The sequence below is a fragment of the Vanacampus margaritifer genome, chromosome 10, assembly GCF_051991255.1.
Source record: "Vanacampus margaritifer isolate UIUO_Vmar chromosome 10, RoL_Vmar_1.0, whole genome shotgun sequence".
NCBI classification, from domain to species: Eukaryota; Metazoa; Chordata; class Actinopteri; order Syngnathiformes; family Syngnathidae; genus Vanacampus; species Vanacampus margaritifer.
Window position 1 is genome coordinate 15698593 of NC_135441.1, and position 22796 is coordinate 15721388.

General features: G+C 41.4%; 3 protein-coding genes across 9 annotated transcripts in view; all 3 read right to left on the reverse strand.

The window, feature by feature from the left end:
• The window catches only part of LOC144058703 (protocadherin gamma-C5-like), a 252513-nt gene that overhangs the window by 217801 nt on the left and 11916 nt on the right, over positions 1 to 22796 (reverse strand). Inside the window, exon 1 of one of the 7 annotated variants that reach the window (XM_077577110.1) lies at positions 16753 to 19243. The exons of 4 other annotated variants lie outside the window; for them this stretch is intronic. In XM_077577110.1, the coding sequence (XP_077433236.1) occupies positions 16753 to 19143 (2391 nt within the window). In that variant the 5' untranslated portion in view covers positions 19144 to 19243. Of the gene's footprint in view, positions 1 to 13028; positions 15529 to 16752; positions 19244 to 22796 lie in introns of those variants that run through there. 2 more of the 7 variants (XM_077577130.1, XM_077577117.1) reach the window with 2 other exon arrangements.
• LOC144058713 (protocadherin beta-15-like) lies at positions 543 to 3825 on the reverse strand. The gene is made up of 2 exons (XM_077577174.1): positions 1374 to 3825; positions 543 to 701 (listed from the first exon to the last, which is right to left on the reverse strand). Exons 1-2 carry the CDS (start codon positions 3765 to 3767, stop codon positions 639 to 641), a joined length of 2457 nt encoding a protein of 818 aa, XP_077433300.1. The 5' UTR covers positions 3768 to 3825; the 3' UTR covers positions 543 to 638.
• LOC144059476 (protocadherin beta-15-like) lies at positions 4723 to 7979 on the reverse strand. Its single transcript, XM_077578597.1, has 2 exons — positions 5458 to 7979; positions 4723 to 4785 (listed from the first exon to the last, which is right to left on the reverse strand). The coding sequence occupies exons 1-2, from the start codon at positions 7849 to 7851 to the stop codon at positions 4723 to 4725; spliced, it is 2457 nt and encodes an 818-aa protein (XP_077434723.1). The 5' UTR covers positions 7852 to 7979.

Here is a 22796-nt window from a genome sequence, read left to right on the forward strand (position 1 = left end):
TGTAGTATTAGGAATTACATTTTATTGCATGTAAAGCATTAAAAAGTGTGAATGACAAAGACACACATGTAGTCTTATTAAAAAACACCTGATAGAGAATGGCCTCCTCAAAAGAGCGCCTCATCTTTTCTTTCCCAAAAACACCTAAAAACATTAATAATGCCCATTAGTTTGTTCCAAAAATTTATATTAGATGAACTCATGTTTTTTTTTTTAAAGGTTTGTACAACAATTAAAAAAACATAAAGGGTAATTCACATTCACACTCCATTTTTTTCCTATAAGGGGCACTAGTGGAACTTTTTGGAAACAACAAATTTTAGTTTTTCGGATTTTAGTTTAAAATTTTCCGCAGTAAGAAAGGAAAAAGAAAAAGCCAAGTCAACATAGCTTGCGTACTGAATCCCTTACCAACTGAAATTCAATCATTTCGACTTCAATCTATTTAAAAAAAAAATGTGTGTCAACCGATTGGGTGTATTAAGCAAAGTAACATTTAGATTAATGTTTAAAAGTTTTTTTTTTTATTAAGACAAATTTCACAGTGTTATATAGTCGCTTGGCTAAACTTATAACAAAAGTAAAATGAGATAAAATGAGAGTTGACAGAAAATAAATCCCAAGAAATGGATATATATTCAGCACCAAGGCCAGAGGTGTGAAATAATCATCACTTTCTCGTCTATATGTCCTTTATAAAACTGTAAAGAAAATAAAGCATGATCAGTTGGCCATCGTTCTCTAAAAGAGATAAAGGAACAAATGACTGGAGTAAATATTGTAAACAACTACATCTGCATTGTTTGTTTGCCTGAATAGATGCAAAGGAGACAAAATGCTGCTAGTTGTTGAACATTTAAGCTACATTTGCTAAAATTGTTCATCCATTCACCAATCCAACCATTTGTATATAGTACCACACTCCCTATTTCTGTTCATGAGAAAGATGCAACCAATATTAGCTCACAAAACTTATCTCACATTCACATTCAATTTAGCAGACAGTTTGCGGACAACCATCTTTAATGACCTTCCTCACAAAAACAAAAACACCTCAACCACAATCTCGAAACAAGTTTAAACTGATAAATGGAAAACAAGCTTGACAACTCTTACAGCGTTAAGGCACAAACTAAGCAGTAAAATTACAAACATGCTGACAGAACTAAAGGTCAACAATTACTCAGTTAGTAAAGTTGACTGGACTTCTACAAGGAGATTATCAACGCGACACTTTCAAAGTGAAAAAGAATATGCAAAGATGTGTGATCATGTTACTGTAAAAAATGGTCTACTAAAGCAAAGCAGCAAGTAGCTATAAAAGTTGACAAATGCAAAAATAATGGCATTCAAATCTGCCATAAGGTGCCTACCTCCAGGGGGTCAAATGAATCGTGAAGCTCATCAACGAAGTCACTTGGGCTTTTCCTGAGAGTCTGGTTAGCAGGCAACGTGTTGTCATTGTAAGAGGAAACAAACTTAAAGTCGCTGGTTCTTGAACCCGTTGTCAAGTAGGCGTCATAATTGTAGGTACTGCGTAAAGTTCCTGTGCCGTCAACATCTGCGTAATTAGGAGGGAGATACGCACTGGGGATGGCAACTGCTCCATCAAACAACAGTCTGGGCTTTCTCCTGCGACAAAACCTCACACCCAGGACGATGATGATGAAGGTCAGGAAGAAGGTAGACACAGACACCAGGGCAATGATCAGGTAAGAGGTCACTTTGGAATTCTTGTCGTCATGAGAAATGTCCTTCAGTTCTGGCACCTCAGCCAAGTTATCCGAAATCAGTAAATACATGGAGCAGGTGGCAGAGAGAGGGGGCTGTCCGTTATCTTTCACGGCCACAATCAGGTTCTGTTTCATGCTGTCAGACTCTAAAATGTCCCGCTGGGTCCTGATCTCTCCACTGTGGATACCAATGGTGAAAAGTCCCGGATCTGTGGACTTGACAATATGATAGGACAGCCAGGCGTTCTGTCCAGAGTCGGAGTCCACCGCTATCACTTTGGACACCACAGAGCCTCCGTGTGCAGCTTTGGGGACGAGCTCAGTCATGAAGGAGTTGCCCTGCGGGGCGGGGTACAGTATCTGAGGAGAGTTGTCATTCACGTCCGATATGTACACACTGACGCTTACGTTGCTGCTCAGCGGAGGAGAACCGTTGTCTCTGGCCATCACATGGACTTGAAAACTCCTCAAGTGTTCGTAATCAAACGACCTGACGGCGTGGATCGCCCCGGTGTCTCCGTTAACAGACACATAGGAGGATACCGGGGCACTGTTCACCTCAGCGGGTAACAGAGAATAAATCACAGTGCCGTTTTGTCTCCAGTCTGGGTCTCGAGCACTAACAGAACATAAAGTAGAGCCAGCTTTGTTATTTTCACTCACATATGCGCTGTAGGACTGTTCCTCAAACACAGGTGGGTTGTCGTTGATGTCTGCTACAGACAAGTGAACACTTTTCAAGGAGGACAGAGGAGGAGAACCGTCGTCAATGGCACTAATTGTAATGTTGTAATCTGATACAAGTTCACGGTCCAGTTGTCCTGTGGTCACCAAAGAATAATAATTCTTGATAGAAGGGACTAGTTTAAAGGGGACATTGTGTTGGATGGAGCAGCGGACTTGTCCATTCTGCTCAGAGTCTCTGTCCTGCACATTAATGATGCCCACCTCAGTACCAGGTGACACATTTTCTGCTACTGGATTAGATAATGACTTTAAATTGATCATAGGGGCATTGTCATTTACATCAATTATATTAATAATTAATTTTGCCTCAGAGGACAGACCATAACCGTCTTTGGCTTCAACCAACACTTCATGGATTGATGCATCTTCATAATCGATCTCACCTACCACAACAATTTCTCCCGTTTTCTGATTCAGAGAGAACATATTTTTTGCTTTATCAGAGAGCCTGCTGAACTCATATGTAACCTCTCCATTAATTCCATCATCTGCATCTGATGCACTAACAGTGATAACTGGGCTTTTAATGGCTGCATCTTCCTTCACAGATGTTCTATAAACAGCCTGAGTAAAAACTGGGGCGTTGTCATTAGCATCAAGCACAATGACATGAATGACTACAGTACCAGATCTCTGAGGAGAACCACCATCCACTGCCGTTAATAATAATTTCATTTCCTGCTGCTCTTCTCTGTCTAATTCCTTGTTTAAAATCAGCTCACCGTATTTGCTGCCTTCATTTGTCGTTTGAATGCGAAACACAAAATTTGAATTTTCTTGCAAAATGTAGCTTTGAACAGAATTCGTTCCTATATCCGCATCATGGGCTGCATTAATACGATATTTGGCTCCTTTGTCGGCAGATTCACTTATTTCAAGCTTTACAAAATCTTTTGAGAAAATGGGGGAATTATCATTCACATCCTGAATTTGCAAAGATAACCGGTGCATTTCCAAAGGATTTTCCAGCAGCAATTCGAATTTAAGAACACACGAAGGCTTTTCCCCGCAGTGCTCCTCTCTGTCGATTCTGTCGGCAACCATAAAATCCCCTGTCAGGAGGTTTATTCCGCAATATTGTTTGTTGCTATTTTCCATATCAACACGAGCCTTGCGAACAGATAATTTCTTCACCTCCAAACCTAGATCCTTAGCGATATTTCCAATGACAAATCCGCGTTTCAGCTCCTCTTGAACAGAATAGCTGAGATCTCCGTGTGCGTATCCAAGCAGTACAAAGAAAAAGGCAATGCTCCAGTTGTACACGATTTGCCATGTGCGCGCCATTCTCTGATAGAAACGCAAAATACTGCAAAAAAATCAGAAGCTCATTTGGTCAGACTCGTCTTTGTCCTTTGTCTTCTGTTTTAACGCTTTGAAGAACACTGGAGTCCAGTTATATGTGCGTGCAACACACACCAAACATTATGAATTCTCTGCTGGTCTATGGTGACACCATGTGTCCAGTTAAAATACTGCGTTTGTAATGTACTATACTGGAAGCCTATTAATTTGACTTTTTCACGGTGAGTCAGTTTACTCTGCACTATGGAGATAATCTGTTTTAACCATCGCTGTTAGACGTGCTATTTTTCCTCTCACTGTAAACAATAAAGTATTAGGAATCACATTTAATTGCATGTGAAGCATAAAAAAAGTGTGAACGACAAAGACACACATACAGTCTTTGTAAAAAACACCTGACAGAGAATGGCCTCCTCAAGAGAGCGCCTCATTTTTCCTTTGAGAAAAACACCTAAAAACATTAATAATGCCCATTAGTTTGTTCCAAAAATTAATATTAGATGAACTAATGTTTATAAAGGTTTGTACAATAATTCAAAAACATATAGGGTAATCAACATTCACACTCCATTTTTTTCCTATAAGGGGTACTCGTTTCATTGAGTGGAACTTTTTGGAAACAAAAAAGTTAAAATTTTCCACAGTAAGAAAGGGGGAAAAATAGCCAAGCCAACATAGCTAGCATACTGAATCCCTCACCAACTGAAATTCAATCATTTGTACTTCAAGCTATTTAAAAAAATAAAAATAAAATGTGTGTCAACCGATTGGGTGTATTAAGCAAAGTAACATTTAGATTAATGTTTAAAATATGTTTTTTTTTTAATTAAGACAAATTTCACAGTGTTATATAGCCACTTTGCAAAACTTATAACAAAAGTAAAATGAGATAAAATGAGAGTTGACAGAAAATAAATCCCAAGAAGTAGAGCAATATTCAGCACCAAGGACAGAGGTGTGAAATAATCATCACTTTCTCGTCTATATGTCCTTTATAAAACTGTATAGAAAATAAAGCATGATCAGTAGGCCATCGTTCTCTAAAAGCGATAAAGGAAAAAACAAGTAAATATTGTAAACAACTACATCTGCATTGTTTGTTTGCGTGAACAGATGCAAAGGAGACAAAATGCTGCTAGTTGTTGAACATTCAAGCTACATTTGCTAAAATTGTTCATCCATTCACCAATCCATCCATTTGTATATACTACCACACTCCCTATTTCTGTTCATGAGAAAGATGCAACCAATATTAGCTCACAAAACTTATCTCACAATCACATTCAATTTAGCAGACAGTTTGCGGACAAACATCTATATTGACCTTCCTCACAAAAACAAAAACACCTCAACCACAATCTCAAAACAAGTTTAAACTGATAAATGGAAAACAAGCTTGACAACTCTTACAGCGTTAAGCCACAAAATAAGCAGTAAAATTACAAACACGCTGATAGAACTAAAGGTCAACAATTACTCAGTTAATTAAGTTGACTGGACTTCTACAAAGAGGTTATCAACGCGACACTTTCAAAGTGAAAAAGAATATGCAAAGATGTGTGATCATGTTACTGTAAAAAATGGTCTACTGAAGCAAAGCAGCAAATAGCTACAGTATAAAAGTTGACATATGCAAAAATAATGGCATTCAAATCTGCCATAAGGTGCCTACCTCCAGGGGGTCAAATGAATCGTGAAGCTCATCAACGAAGTCACTCGGGCTTTTCCTGAGAGTCTGGTTAGCAGGCAACGTGTTGTCATTGTAAGAGGAAACAAACTTAAAGTCGCTGGTTCTGGAACCCGTTGTCAAGTAGGCGTCATAATTGTAGGTACTGCGTAAAGTTCCTGTGCCGTCAACATCTGCGTAATTAGGAGGGAGATACGCGCTGGGGATGGCAACTGCTCCATCAAACAACAGTCTGGGCTTTCTCCTGCGACAAAACCTCACACCCAGGACGATGATGATGAAGGTCAGGAAGAAGGTGGACACGGACACCAGGGCGATGATCAGGTAAGAGGTCACTTTGGAATTCTTGTCGTCATGAGAAATGTCCTTCAGTTCTGGCACCTCAGCCAAGTTATCCGAAATCAGTAAATACATGGAGCAGGTGGCAGAGAGAGGGGGCTGTCCGTTATCTTTCACGGCCACAATCAGGTTCTGTTTCATGCTGTCAGACTCCGAAATGTCCCGCTGGGTCCTGATCTCTCCACTGTGGAGACCAATGGTGAAAAGTCCCGGATCTGTGGACTTGACAATATGATAGGACAGCCAGGCGTTCTGTCCAGAGTCGGCGTCCACCGCTATCACTTTGGACACCACAGAACCTCCGTGTGCAGCTTTGGGGACCAGCTCGGTCATGAAGGAGTTGCCCTCCGGGGCGGGGTAAAGTATCTGAGGAGAGTTGTCATTCACGTCTGATACGTACACACTGACGCTCACGTTGCTGCTCAGCGGAGGAGAACCGTTGTCTCTGGCCATCACGTGGACTTGAAAACTCCTCAAGTGTTCATAATCAAACGACCTGACGGCGTGGATCACTCCCGTGTCTCCGTTAACAGACACAAAGGAGGATACCGGGGCACTGTTCACCTCAGCAGGTAACAGAGAGTAAATCACTGTTCCATTCTGTCTCCAGTCAGGGTCTCGAGCACTAACAGAGCATAAAGTGGAGCCAGCTTTGTTATTTTCACTCACATATGCGCTGTAGGACTGTTCCTCAAACACAGGTGGGTTGTCATTGATGTCTCCCACAGACAAGTGAACACTTTTGGAGGAGGACAGAGAAGGAGAGCCCTCGTCGGTGGCACTGATTGTAATGTTGTAATCAGACACTAATTCACGGTCAAGTTGTCCAGTGGTCACCACAGAATAATAGTTTTTAATAGAAGGAACTAACTTGAAGGGGACACTTGGTTGAATGGAGCAGCGGACCTTTCCATTCTCCTCAGAGTCTCTGTCCTGCACATTAATGATGGCCACCTCAGTACCAGGTGACACATTCTCTGATATTGGGTTAGATAATGACTTTAAATTGATCACAGGGGCATTGTCGTTTACATCAATTATATCAATAATTACTTCTGCCTTTGAAGAAAGGCCATAACCGTCTTTGGCTTCAACAAAAACTTCATGTTTTGATCCGTCTTCATAATCTAACTCACCTACCACAACAATTTCTCCCGTTTTCTGATTGAGGGAGAACATATTTTTTGCTTTATCAGAAAGGCGGCTGAACTCATATGTAACCTCTCCATTAATCCCTTCATCTGCATCTGATGCACTAACAGTGATAACTGGGGTTTTAATGGCTGCATCTTCCCTTACAGATGTTTTATAAACAGCTTGAGTAAAAACTGGGGCGTTGTCATTAGCATCAAGTACAATGACATGAATGACTACAGTACCAGACCTCTGAGGAGAACCACCATCCACTGCCGTTAATAATAATGTAATTTCCCGCTGCTCTTCTCTGTCTAATTCCTTATCTAAAATCAGCTCACCATCTTTACTACCAGCGTTTGATGTTTGAATGTGAAACACAAAATTTGAATTTTCTTGCAAAATGTAACTTTGAACGGCATTTGTGCCTATATCCGCATCATGAGCTGCATTAATGCGATATTTGGCTCCTTTGACAGCAGATTCACTTATTTCCAGCTTCACAGAATCTTTAGAGAAAATGGGGGAATTATCATTCACATCCTGAATTTGCAAAGACAACCGGTGCAATTCCAAAGGATTTTCCAGCAGCAGTTCGAATTTAAGAACACACGAAGGCTTTTCCCCGCAGTGCTCCTCTCTGTCGATTCTGTCAGCAACTATTAAATCCCCCGTCCGGAGGTTTATTAAGCAATATTGTTTGTTGCCATTTTCCATATCAACACGAGCCTTACGAGCAGACAATTTCTTCACCTCCAAACCTAGATCCTTAGCGATATTTCCAATAACAGATCCGCGTTTCAGCTCCTCTTGAACAGAATAGCTGAGATCTCCGTGTGCATATCCGATTAGAACAAAGAAAAAGGCAACGCTCCAGTTGCGGTTGATGCGCCGTGTGTGCGCCATTCTCTGGTAGAAACGCAAAATACTGCAAAAGAATCAGAAGCTCACTCAGTCAGAGTCGTCTTTGTCCTTTGTCTTTTGTTTTTAACGCTGTGGTGAACACCGGAGTCCAGTTATGTGTGGCGTGCAACACACTCCTAACATTATGAATCCTGCTGGTCTGTGGTGACACCATGTGTCCAGTTAAAATACTGCGATTGTAATGTATTGCTGTCCTCTTTTTTTATACTAATATAGCGGGTTATTTTACTTTAAATGGAATTATTAACTTTTAATAAATGCTTGCATTGCTACCGTTCCCATCACTAAACAATTCTATGAGAGACAATATAGTAAGTCAAGTAAGAGTGAACGAGGAAGGCACCAACATTCTTATTAAATAAACATTAAAGAGAGTAGAATGGAAATTAACATTAAAAGAATGTCTTAATTTTTGGTTTAAAAAAGTTTGTGGAAGATAACATTGTGATTGAACTTTGAATTATTGTACAATAAATGAAAAACTATTTTAAAGGGAAGGGTATGTGTCAACAAATGTGTTGTCCACTCAAAATAGTTCTCAGATTAATATTCTCAAATTGTTGTTTTAGATTTTTATATAAAACAGGTGTCTCATTGTTACATAATTATGTAGAGAATAATGACAGAAAATCAAGAAATGGGAAAAGTGACTGAAAATAAATCTCATGAACAGCATTACAAAATTCAGCACCAAGGTCAGAGGTGTGAATTAAACAAACCTTCTCCGATGTACCTCGTATGATAATCTGACGAAAAATAATCCACATTTAAAACCATTGTACCAGATACCCCATCAGAGATCATGTAAGAAACAACTTAAGTAAATGCTAAACAAGTAAATCTGAGATATTTTTTATTTAATTGGGAGCAAATAGAAAAAAATGTGCCAGTTGTTAGATAGTTAGGCCACATTGTAGATGTGCTGAAATTGGCCACCTGTTCACTCCTCTATCCATTTTTTTTTAAAAAACATACTTTCTGTTCAGGAATGGCTGTCTTGCAGCTGAATAAACGTATTTAGTATTAAATTTAGCAGATAGTTTACAGAGAGAGAGAACTACACATTGACCTTTATCACCAAAAAAGCAAGGTCAATGGTCATTGAATGGCTTCCTCAGTTAATGAAGTTGGCATGGACTTCTACAAAGAGGTTTATCAGAACTACAGTTTCCAGTTGAAAACCATAGATGGGTGGTCAAGTTAGGGTGAAAAAATATGATTGGTCTCCCGAAGGGAGTGGCTACAGAAATGTTGACATACAGCCAAGAAAAAAATATTAGACCACCTTTTTTTCTTTCTTTCTTGTTTGTTCGAATGCCTGGCACCACTTGAGGTGCATCATGTGACTAAGAGAAAAGAAAATGACTAAAGTATTGTTTTGGAAATAATGCCACAGATGGTACTTGAGTGATTTTGGTCATTATAAAGACAACCGTGAAAAATTGCTTTCAGGATGTAAATTAAACAATTTATTTTTGTTGTGATCATTATACTTGTCAAAATGAAATATTATAGTATTAAGACATTTAAATATTTTGGGTGCCTACCTCCAGGGGGTCAAATGAATCGTGAAGGTCCTCGACAAAATCACTTGGGCTTTTCCTGAGAGTCTGATCAGCAGGCAGCGTGTTGTCATTGTAAGAAGACACAAACTTAAAGTCGCTTGTTCTGGAACCTGTTGTCAAGTAGGCGTCATAGTTGTAGGTGCTGCGTAAAGTTCCTGTGCCGTCAACATCTGCGTAATTAGGAGGGAGATACGCGCTGGGGATGGCAACTGCTCCATCAAACAACAGTCTGGGCTTTCTCCTACGACAAAATCTCACACCCAGGACGATGATGATGAAGGTCAGGAAGAAGGTGGACACGGACACCAGGGCGATGATCAGGTAAGAAGTCACTTTGGAATTCTTGTCGTCATAAGAAATGTCCTTCAGTTCTGGCACCTCAGCCAAGTTATCCGAAATCAGTAAATACATGGAGCAGGTGGCAGAGAGAGGGGGCTGTCCGTTATCTTTCACGGCCACAATCAGGTTCTGTTTCATGCTGTCAGACTCTAAAATGTCCCGCTGGGTCCTGATCTCTCCACTGTGGAGACCAATGGTGAAAAGTCCCGGATCTGTGGACTTGACAATATGATAGGACAGCCAGGCGTTCTGTCCAGAGTCAGCGTCCACCGCTATCACTTTGGACACCACAGAGCCTCCGTGTGCAGCTTTGGGGACCAGCTCGGTCATGAAGGAGTTACCCTCTGGGGCGGGGTACAGTATCTGAGGAGAGTTGTCGTTCACGTCCGATAAGTACACACTGACGCTCACGTTGCTGCTCAGTGGAGGAGAACCGTTGTCTCTGGCCATCACATGGACTTGAAAACTCCTCAAGTGTTCGTAATCTAAAGACCTGACAGCGTGGATCACCCCAGTGTCTCCGTTAACAGACACATAGGAGGACACTGGGGCACCGTTCACCTCAGCGGGTAACAGGGAGTAAATCACTGTGCCGTTCTGTCTCCAGTCGGGGTCTCGAGCGCTCACAGAGCATAAAGTGGAGCCGGCTTTGTTATTTTCACTCACATATGCACTGTAGGATTGTTCCTCAAACACAGGTGGGTTGTCATTGATGTCTGCCACAGACAAGTGAACACTTTTGGAGGAGGACAGAGGAGGAGAGCCCTCGTCAGTGGCACTGAGTGTAATGTTGTAATCTGATACTAGTTCACGGTCCAGTTGTCCTGTGGTCACCAAAGAATAATAATTCTTGATAGAAGGAATTAGTTTAAAGGGGACACTTTGTTGAATGGAACAACGGACTTGTCCGTTCTGCTCAGAATCTCTGTCCTGCACATTAATGATGCCCACCTCAGTACCAGTCGGAGTGTTTTCTGGAATGGGATTTTTCAATGACTTAACAAACATTATCGGAGCATTGTCATTGACATCAGTGACGTCAATTATTAGTGTACATGATGCCACCAACCCCAAGCCATCTTTAGCTGTAATTTGCATTTCATAAGACGGCACATCCTCATAATCTATGGATCCACACACACTAACTGCACCAGTGTCTTTGTCAAGAGCAAACACACTATTAGTTTCATCAGAGATGTGATCAAATTCGTATGTTAGTTCGCTATTGGCTCCCTCATCAGCATCAGTTGCACTTACATTAATCACAACCGTATCAAGGGGAGAATTTTCAGGCAGATTGACTTTATAAATTGCTTGGCTGAACACTGGGGCGTTATCATTCGCATCCAGCACGGTGACATGTAAAACTACAGTGCCTGATCTCTGAGGTGTGCCACCGTCTGTTGCAATAAGCACAAGTGTTAGCTCCTTTTCTTGCTCTCTGTCAAGCTCATTTTCTATTACTAACTCACCATACTTCCCTCCAGCACTTTTTGCAACAACATTTAATTTAAAGTGTTGATTTGTTTCGATTGCATAGCTCTGTATAGCGTTCTGCCCCACATCTGCGTCGTGGGCCTCATCTAAACGGTAGCGACTCCCTTTAACTGCAGATTCACTTATCTCCAAATTAATTATATTCTTTTTAAACTGAGGTGAGTTATCATTAATGTCATGAACGTGAATATTGATACGATGCAATTCCAAAGGCTCTTCCAAAACGAGCTCCTGTTTCAAAATGCAGGACGGTTTTTTGGCACAAAGCCCCTCTCGGTCAATCCTGTCTGCAACAATAATATCTCCAGTGTTCAAATTCATGTCGAAATACCGTTTGCTGTTGCCATCTCCATCAATCCGAGCCCGTCGAGTCAACAGCTTGCCCACCTCAATTCCGATATCTTTTGCTAGATTTCCAACAATAGATCCGCGCTTCATCTCCTCGGGAATAGAATAGGCCACATCCCCGCACACACTTTGCGGCGTAAAAAGAAACCAGGACAACAACGCTGTCAGGTCCAACAATGAGAATGACTTCATTTTGCCGGATAAAAAACGATGCTGAATAGCCACACTTTCCTTAAAAAAAAAAAAAATAACCAGCGAGAAAAATATACGTCCTCTAATGGTAACACACGGAGGATGATCCAATTTGCGCCTCCACCATATCCGTCGAATAGTGATCAAGTAATAAGGAAATGTTGCTTGGACAGTCTGCAGCTTCAGATCATTCATGGTGGACAGCGCCACTAGGAGGTACGTTTTGAATATTACATATAGTTTTTTTTGTTGCTGGGAGACACGCCACTTTTAAAATCGGATCAAGAAGTTATTAAACTACTTTGTTCTTGACACATGCAGTAAACTGTGACAATGGCAAATGACCAAATGTAAACTTGTTATTATTATTATTATTATTATTATTATTATTATTATTATTATTATTATTATTATTATTATTATATACATGCTTAACGTGATACTATAAATACATACAACATACACTATAAATGCATCGGGATTTGGTAAGTTTGTATTATTATTATTATTATAATTATTACAGGAAGTGAAGCAAGCAAAATACACGGCTTCTTTGATTTAAAATTCAATGATTTTTTTTAACTGTCATGTAATTTAGAACAGTAATTGCACATTATTTTGAAATGTTTTTTAATATCACAAGGAAAAAATATATATTTTCAGATGTAAAACAACAATTGAAATCCTAGTAATAAAATACGCCCTTTAAAAATTCACTGACGTGGGGGGAAAAACACACAATTTTGGATTATATTTAAATAGCCGATCCCAGATTAATTGTTTCCTCAAAATGCACAAATCCGTCAAGATCAATTGAACAAATATTTATAGTCATGAATATGTTTTCTCACTTAATTAATTAATGTGCGCTGCAGTATGCTTGACAAGCATTTTGTTCTACCCAACCGACATTTAGGAAAGTCTTTTTCGACTCGAAAGATTGAACACGCTAAATTAGTAATCAGATGAATTTTTCCAGTAAATAAAAGCCCAAAATCAACCCAAAATCTGCTTGGCTTTTTTACTAATTTATTTTCCATGTTAGAAAATATGGATTTTTTTTTTATTAAAACGGAAAAACGTTTATTATGATGGACTAAAATTTGTGAAAGGAGTTATGGATAGTTGTCAGAAAGCCATAATAAAGAAACTCTCACACTGAGTCACGATGTAATATTCTGAAATAACTTCAATATTTAAAAGATAGCATAGGCCTACCTCCAAGGGGTCGAAAGGATCGTGAAGGTCATCAACAAAGTCACTTGGACTTTTCCTCAGAGTCTGGTCAGCAGGCAGCGTGTTGTCATTGTAAGAAGAAACAAATTTAAAGTCGCTGGTTCTTGAACCCGTTGTTAAGTAGGCGTCATAGTTGTAAGTGCTGCGTAAAGTTCCTGTGCCGTCAACATCTGCGTAATTAGGAGGGAGATACGCGCTGGGGATGGCAACTGCTCCATCAAACAACAGTCTGGGCTTTCTCCTGCGACAAAACCTCACACCCAGGACGATAATGATGAAGGTCAGGAAGAAGGTGGACACGGACACCAGGGCGATGATCAGGTAAGAGGTCACTTTGGAATTCTTGTCATCATAAGAAATGTCCTTCAGTTCTGGCACCTCAGCCAAGTTATCCGAAATCAGTAAATACATGGAGCAGGTGGCAGAGAGTGGGGGCTGTCCGTTATCTTTCACGGCCACAATCAGGTTCTGTTTCATGCTGTCAGACTCTAAAATGTCCCGCTGGGTCCTGATCTCTCCACTGTGGAGACCAATGGTGAAAAGTCCCGGATCTGTGGATTTGACAATATGATAGGACAGCCAGGCGTTCTGTCCAGAGTCGGCGTCCACCGCTATCACTTTGGACACAACAGAGCCTCCTTGTGCAGCTTTGGGGACCAGCTCGGTCATGAAGGAGTTGCCCTCCGGGGCGGGATACAGTATCTGAGGAGAGTTGTCGTTCACGTCTGATACGTACACACTGACACTCACGTTGCTGCTCAGCGGAGGAGAACCGTTGTCTCTGGCCATCACGTGGACTTGAAAACTCCTCAAGTGTTCGTAATCAAACGACCTGACGGCGTGGATCACCCCCGTGTCTCCGTTAACAGACACGTAGGAGGACACTGGGGCACCGTTCACCTCAGCGGGTAACAGGGAGTAAATCACTGTGCCGTTCTGTCTCCAGTCGGGGTCTTGAGCACTAACAGAACATAAAGTGGAGCCAGCTTTGTTATTTTCACCCACATATGCGCTGTAGGACTGTTCCTCAAACACAGGTGGGTTGTCGTTGATGTCTGCCACAGACAGTTGAACACTTTTGGAGGAGGAGAGAGGAGGAGAGCCCTCGTCAGTGGCACTGATTGTAATGTTGTAATCTGACACTAGTTCACGGTCCAGCTGTCCTGTGGTCACTAAAGAATAATAATTTTTAATAGAAGGAACTAGTTTAAAAGGGACATTTTGTTGAATGGAGCAGCGGACCTGTCCGTTGTGCTCAGAGTCTCTGTCCTGCACATTAATGATGCCCACCTCTGTACCAGGTGACACATTCTCAGGTATTGGATTAGACAAAGACTTTAAATTGATCACAGGAGCGTTATCATTCACATCAGTAAGTTCAATATTTAATGTTGAATACGACACTAGCCCAAGACCATCTTTAGCGCTTATTTGCATTTCATAAGATGACACCTTTTCATAATCAACAACACCAGCCACTCGCACTTCTCCAGTTTTGGGGTGTAAAGTAAATACGTTGACACTGTCATCAGAAACATGGTCAAATGCATACGTGATTTCACTATTTAATCCTTCGTCTACATCATTTGCACTCACTATAATCACTAATGTATTTTGAGGAGAGTTTTCTGGAATATTGGCTTTATATACGGTCTCACTAAACACTGGTTCGTTGTCATTAGCATCCAGTACAGTGACGTGTATGACTACAGTTCCTGATCTCTGAGGAGAGCCGCCATCATGTGCAGTCAGCAAGAGCCTAATGTCATTTTTATCTTCTCGATCTAAATCTTTGTCTAAGAGTAATTCACTGTATTTTCGTCCACCAGGTTTAGTTTTTACATTTAACTTGAAATGATCATTCTCTTGCAAAGTGTAGCTTTGAACATTATTTTCTCCAATGTCTCCGTCGTGTGCTTCTCCAAGCAGAAAACGAGCACCCTTAACTGCTGATTCGTGAATTTCTAATTTTAGCGAATCTTCATTAAATTGTGGTGAATTATCATTGATATCTTGAACACGTATGTTAATACGGTGTAGCTCTAATGGACTTTCTAGTACAAGCTCTTGTTTTAAAACACACGACGCCTTTTTGCCACAAAGCCCCTCTCTGTCAATCCTTTCCTGAACAATCAAGTCACCCGTGTTGAGGTTGATACCGCAGTGCTGTACGTTGTTATCCTCTGGATCAATGCGTGCTTTACGAGCAGACAACTGGCCCAAATTTAGTCCCAAATCCTTGGCGACATTCCCGATTACAGCTCCTCGTTTCATCTCTTCGGGGATAGAATAGCTCAGGTCACCATTAATGGTGCGCAGGAAAAAGAAAAGAAAAATGAGGCCAAACGGCTCGAATCTTTTGTTCTCCATTCCACTGAAAATATTAGTGAGAAACACTTCCAGTGTGACAAGAAATGAATAATAATGTCAATATGATCGTTCCTTGGTAGCTTCCGACACAGCAGTCACAGTCAGACATTAAACTAGAGCTCTGCAAAATTAAAATATGGTTTGCCTGTCGACGCGAATGGGTGGGAAACTGAGCAGCTTTTGTTCATGTGTACATACTGACCTCTAGAGGGCAGTCAGCAACATAACATCCAGTTGTTGGTCATAACAACAAATATTCCAGAATAATTATCATCACATAAGGATAAACTGTTTGCCTAAGCCTATATATATAAAGATAAGTCTTGCAGGCTTACGTGAATAAAATGAGGCATATTTTCAAGTCAAAGTTCACTTAAAGTAGGCTAAACTACTAAAATATCGTCGTAATATCGTTGATTTTCTAAACTACAAGACATAAACCGGAGAAAATCAAGAGGTTCAGTGAAGGGAAAAAAAGCGAGACTGAATTCAGCACCATGGACAGGGAAGGAGGCAGTGCTATTTGAAACAGGCGGCCTGATTTAGGAACGTTATAGCAAGAATTGTCGTAAATGCATATACTGTGGTTTTACCTGGACTGTTTGCCAGTCAATCACAGGGAACATTGTAAAGAAATTCAGCTCAATTTAGCATATTTACAGTGTGCACTTCAAAAAAACAACAACAACAACAATAACCCCACTCACAACACATGTGTTCGTATTAATTGGAGGACATACTTCAAGCACCCTCTGAACATGCAAATTCCACACAGGACGAACAGAGCCCAGATTCAAGCAGTCGAAATCCTGTGAGATCCATTTATTGAAATTATTTAGTATGGATTTTTTTTTTACTTTGTTTAAAAACTTTGTATATAAAGAGGATTGTGTTCACTTTCATAAAAAAAACTATATGAAGTGATAAGAAGTTTTCTAGCCTCTTTCACCAACTTAAATTAACCTAAGTATTATCCATTCGTGGAAAAAGTTCCAAACACATGTTAAAAAAATGCAATAAGATACAAAAAGCAAACACCACTTTTCTTCGGTTGAGATTATATTGTTTTATCCCAAATGTTTATGGATGAGGCACATGCTGTAAATAAAACCCAGCCTTGACAATTGTCCAACAATCCACTTCTCAATTAACAAAGTGTATTTATCCCTGTTTCATTGTACAACACAGACCGAAGCATGATACAGTATTTTGAGATTAAAAGCACCTATCATAGGAATAAACCCAAAACACTTAAAAATCATCAGATGGAATTGACACTATCACAAATTCGGCAAAAGTGAGAAAATGGGTCGTAAAAACGTGAAAAGCTGCCTACCTCGAGGGGATCGAACGAATCCTGAAGTTCATCAACAAAGTCACTTGGGCTTTTCCTCAGAGTCTGGTCAGCAGGCAGTGTGTTATCATTGTAAGAAGACACAAATTTAAAGTCGCTGGTTCTCGAACCCGTTGTCAAGTACGCGTCATAGTTGTAGGTGCTGCGTAAAGTTCCTGTGCCGTCAACATCTGCGTAATTAGGAGGGAGATACGCGCTGGGGATGGCAACTGCTCCGTCAAACAATAGTCTGGGCTTTCTCCTGCGACAAAACCTCACACCCAGGACGATGATGATGAAGGTCAGGAAGAAGGTGGACACGGACACCAGGGCGATGATCAGGTAAGAGGTCACTTTGGAATTCTTGTCATCATAAGAAATGTCTTTCAGTTCTGGCACTTCAGCCAAGTTATCCGAAATCAGTAAATACATGGAGCAGGTGGCAGAGAGAGGAGGCTGTCCGTTATCTTTCACGGCCACAATCAGGTTCTGTTTCATGCTGTCAGACTCCAAAATGTCCCGCTGGGTCTTGATCTCTCCACTGTGGAGACCAATGGTGAAAAGTCCCGGATCTGTGGACTTGACAATATGATAGGACAGCCAGGCGTTCTGTCCAGAGTCGGCGTCCACCGCTATCACTTTGGACACCACAGAGCCTCCTTGTGCAGCTTTGGGGACCAGCTCGGTCATGAAGGAGTTGCCCTCCGGGGCGGGGTACAGTATCTGAGGAGAGTTGTCATTCACGTCCGACACGTACACACTGACGCTCACGTTGCTGCTCAGCGGAGGAGAACCGTTGTCTCTGGCCATCACGTGGACTTGAAAACTCCTCAAGTGTTCGTAATCAAACGACCTGACGGCGTGGATTGCCCCCGTGTCTCCGTTAACAGACACATAGGAGGACACTGGAGCACCATTCACCTCAGCAGGTAACAGAGAGTAAATCACGGTGCCGTTCTGTCTCCAGTCGGGGTCTCGAGCACTAACAGAACATAAAGTGGATCCAGCTTTGTTATTTTCACTCACATATGCACTGTAGGACTGTTCCTCAAACACAGGTGGGTTGTCGTTGATGTCTGCTACAGACAAGTGAACACTTTTCGAGGAGGACAAAGGAGGAGAGCCCTCGTCAATGGCACTAATCGTAATATTGTAATTTGATACAAGTTCACGGTCTAGAAGTCCAGTAGTCACCAGAGAATAATAGTTTTTAATAGAAGGAACTAACTTGAAAGGGGCATTTTGTTGAATGGAGCAGCGGACCTGTCCATTCTGCTCAGAGTCTCTGTCCTGCACATTAATGATGCCCACCTCAGTACCAGGCGGCACGTTTTCTGGCACTGGATTAGACACAGATTTCAGTTGTATAAATGGGGTGTTGTCATTCATATCAGTGATGTCAATCACTACTTTACAATGTGATGAAAGACCATAACCATCTTTAGCATCCACCCGCATTTCATATTTGGAATTACTCTCAAAGTCAAGTGACCCTGTTACTTTAATCTCACCAGTTTTACTATCAATCAAGAATGCTTTTTTAGCCTTTTCCGCAATGCGACTAAAATCATAAGTAATTTCAGCATTGACGCCATCGTCTGCGTCCGTTGCACTCACTGTGACAACAACAGTTCCCAGCGCTGCGTTTTCAGGCAGAGTGGCTTTGTAAACATCATGGCTGAATACTGGGGTGTTATCATTTGCATCAAGCACAGTGATGTGCACAAGGGCTGTTCCTGATCTTTCTGGAGTGCCTCCATCACTGGCACTGAGCACCACACTTAAATCATGTTGTGTTTCACGGTCAAGCTCTTTGTCTAACACCAATTCAAGATTCTTTGATCCATCAGAATTTTCTTTCACCGATAAAACGAAATGTGCATTGTTTTGTAAGGAATATTGTTTAACAGAATTTTGCCCAATGTCGGCGTCATCTGCTTCATTCACACGATATCGAGTTCCTTTGTAAGCCGATTCCCGTATGTCCAGCTTTATTTCCTCCTTTGGAAAAACGGGGGAATTGTCATTCACATCCAAAACAAGTACCGTGATGCGATGCAGTTCCAGCGGGCTTTCTAACACCAGTTCATATTTAAGCATACAAGTCAAGGTCTCTCCGCACAGCTCTTCTCTGTCGATCCTCTCCCGGATCACAAAATTACCCGTTTTGACGTCAATGTCGCAGTAGCGCACATCCTCAATAACAGCATCAATACGGGCCTTACGAGAGATCAATGCCCGTCCTTCTAGTCCGAGGTCCTTGGCAATATTCCCAACAATGGATCCGGGTCTCATCTCCTCCGGAACAGAATAGCTGAGCTCTGCAATGGCGGTGTCGGCGCAAAGAATAAAGCCGTAAAAAAAGATAATAAGTAGTTGAGCTCTGCGATCCATTTTTCACTAAATTAAATAAGCACTATTAAAATTGTTTAGTAGCTATAGGGGAAAAGCACACTCCTTAAAAGAAATGCATTAACCTCCCGAAACAATAGCTGGTCTGTTTCGTAATGGTTGAATCACGCCTGCTTCGTGTGAGGTAAAAAAAATAATATATATATATAAATCCCACAGCTTCATATCTATGAGTATAGAGCGACATCGTGAGTCTACTTTGAAGATTGCACACTCATGTAAGCATATTGTAAACAGCTGTATACGGTACTAATTTCCTTAATGTGAAACGATTTTCCATGTTATTGGTAGCAGATAAATAGCGGCAACCTAAATCAGCACCATGGACAGTGTTTCTGTTGACGGGACCTGGCTTGGTCAACAAATGCCACTAAATGTGCAATTTTCATGAAACATTTAACATGAGCAAGTCTTGGGAATTGTAGAAGTTTTGTTGGGACCACTAAGACCTACTCCCAAACACACTAAGTTAAAAAATATACTCACTGACTGAAAAATTAAATCAGAACAATATGATCTTGTGCAGGTGCAAGAAAAGAGTCACAAATGGAATGAAATTCTTGTCGATTTGTGTTTCAAGGCAAGCTTTGTCGCTCTGCAGCCCAACCCCAAAATACTATATAGAAGATAAAACAAATGATATATAATAATGAACACAAAAACGGTAAACTGATTTAATTTTATTTGATTTGTTATTAGACTTATACAACTATTTCGAGCTGTTTGAGTGGGAAACATTAGTATAATAAATCATCAATGATTAAAAAAAAAAATGAAATACCCTGCATGCCCATTGGTAATTAAAGATAAGACACATTGAGAATTAAAGTATATGCATCACACTGCACTGAATAGTGAGCATCAAATTGATTTGTGAGATGGAGCACAACAAAATGAGAATACTATTCTAATGGCTGATGGATGTTAAAATGTTGCAAAAAAATGAAAAAGTGGCCCCTACCTCTGGCGAGTCATGCAGCTGGTCGAAAACCTCTGCAAAGTCACTTGGGCTTTTCCTCAGTGTCTGGTCAGCAGGAAACGTGTTGTCATTGTAAGAAGACACAAACTTAAAGTCACTGGTTCTCGAACCCGTTGTCAAGTAGGCGTCATAGTTGTAGGTGCTGCGTAATGTTCCTGTGCCGTCAACATCTGCGTAATTAGGAGGGAGATACGCGCTGGGGATGGCAACTGCTCCATCAAACAACAGTCTGGGCTTTCTCCTGCGACAAAACCTCACACCCAGGACGATGATGATGAAGGTCAGGAAGAAGGTGGACACGGACACCAGGGCGATGATCAAGTAAGAGGTCACTTTGGAATTCTTATCATCATAAGAAATGTCCTTCAGTTCTGGCACCTCAGCCAAGTTATCCGAAATCAGTAAATACATGGAGCAGGTGGCAGAGAGCGGGGGCTGTCCGTTATCTTTCACGGCCACAATCAGGTTCTGTTTCATGCTGTCAGACTCCGAAATGTCCCGCTGGGTCCTGATCTCTCCACTGTGGAGACCAATGGTGAAAAGTCCCGGATCTGTGGACTTGACAATATGATAGGACAGCCAGGCGTTCTGTCCAGAGTCGGCGTCCACCGCTATCACTTTGGACACAACAGAGCCTCCGTGTGCAGCTTTGGGGACCAGCTCGGTCATGAAGGAGTTGCCCTCCGGGGCGGGGTACAGTATCTGAGGAGAGTTGTCATTCACGTCTGATATGTAAACACTGACGCTCACGTTGCTGCTCAGCGGAGGAGAACCGTTGTCTCTGGCCATCACATGCACTTGAAAACTCCTCAAGTGTTCGTAATCTAAAGACCTGACGGCGTGGATCACCCCCGTGTCTCCATTAACAGACACATAGGAGGACACCGGGGCACCGTTCACCTCAGCAGGTAACAGAGAGTAAATTACGGTTCCGTTCTGTCTCCAGTCGGGGTCTCGAGCACTAACAGAGCATAATGTGGAGCCAGCTTTGTTATTTTCACTCACATATGCACTGTAGGACTGTTCCTCAAACACAGGTGGGTTATCGTTTATGTCTGCCACAGACAAGTGAACACTTTTGGAGGAGGACAGAGGAGGAGAGCCCTCGTCAGTGGCACTGATTGTAATGTTGTAATCTGACACTAGTTCACGGTCAAGTAGTCCTGTGGTGACTAAAGAATAATAGTTTTTAATAGAAGGAACTAACTTGAAAGGGACATTTTGTTGAATGGAGCAGCGCACCTGTCCATTCTGCTCAGAGTCTCTGTCCTGGACATTAATGATGCCCACCTCTGTACCAGGTGTCACATTTTCAGATACTGGATTAGACAGTGAATTTAAATATATTGCAGGTGCGTGATCATTTACATCAATAAGATCTATAAGAACGTTTGCATATGAGTTTAATCCCAGTCCATCTTTAGCTACAACCCTCAGTTCAATTGTACTTTTTTTCTCAAAGTCTGTCATGCCTGTTACAACAATTTCCCCAGTTTTACTGTCAATTGAAAATGATACCAAATCAGACTGCGAAACAAGTCCAAAATCATAAGTAACATCGCCATTGATCCCATCATCTGCATCTGTCGCACTTACTTTCACCACCACAGTATCTAAAGGGGAATTTTCAGGCAGACTGACTTTATAAACCTCCTGACTAAATACAGGGACATTATCATTAGCATCAAGAACATTGATTTGGAATATTACAGTCCCTGATCTCTGTGGCGAGCCACCATCCGCTGCTTTCAGAGGCAAGTTTATCTGTTGTTGTTTTTCACGATCAAGTTTATTCTCTAAAACAAGTTCCACTCTGTTGCCATTTTCCATGAGAATAAAATATTCATTTTTTTCCAAAATGTACTTTTGAATTGAATTTTGACCAATATCTGCGTCATGAGCTTCCTCAATAAAAAAATGAGTGCCCTTTTCTACGGATTCGCTTATTTCCATCACGATTATGTCCCTTTTAAATTGCGGGGCGTTATCATTTATATCTTGAACGTGTATATTTATACGATGTAGCTGCAGTGGATTCTCGAGCACAAGCTCCTGGGTTACAACACACGACGGTTTAGCGCCACAAAGGCTCTCTCTATCAAGCCGCTCGGCAACATTCAGATCACCAGTTCTCAAATTGATGGCGCAAAATCGGTCCTGATTCCCTTCACTAAAGCGGGCCTTGCGAGCTGATAGTGCATTTACAGCCAGACCGAGGTCTTTGGCGATATTTCCAATCACAGTTCCGGGTTTCATTTCCTCTGGTATGGAATAACTGACCTCGGCAGATATGGGATGAAGCACAAGGAGACAGACGGCAAAGCGGGTAACCAGGCCAAGCCGCAAACATTCTTTGCGTTCCATCCTTTCAGATGAAAATATAATCCAAAACGGAGAATGAATATCCCAGTAGCTATTCCTTCCAAGTGCCTTTTAGCAGAGCTGAAAATTTCAACCTGAAAAGAGACAAATGCTCGACTAACCAACACCGCGTAAATCCGCAGCCGCAGCCAGCATAAACTAACAAAGCAGTGGAAAAAGGGTGGAGATGTGCAACAATCCCGGTAAATTGTTAGACAGCGACACTGTGCGTCCATTTAGAATGGAGCACGTGATTAAATAATGGCGAGAGTAACGCTACAACAATTCAAACTGA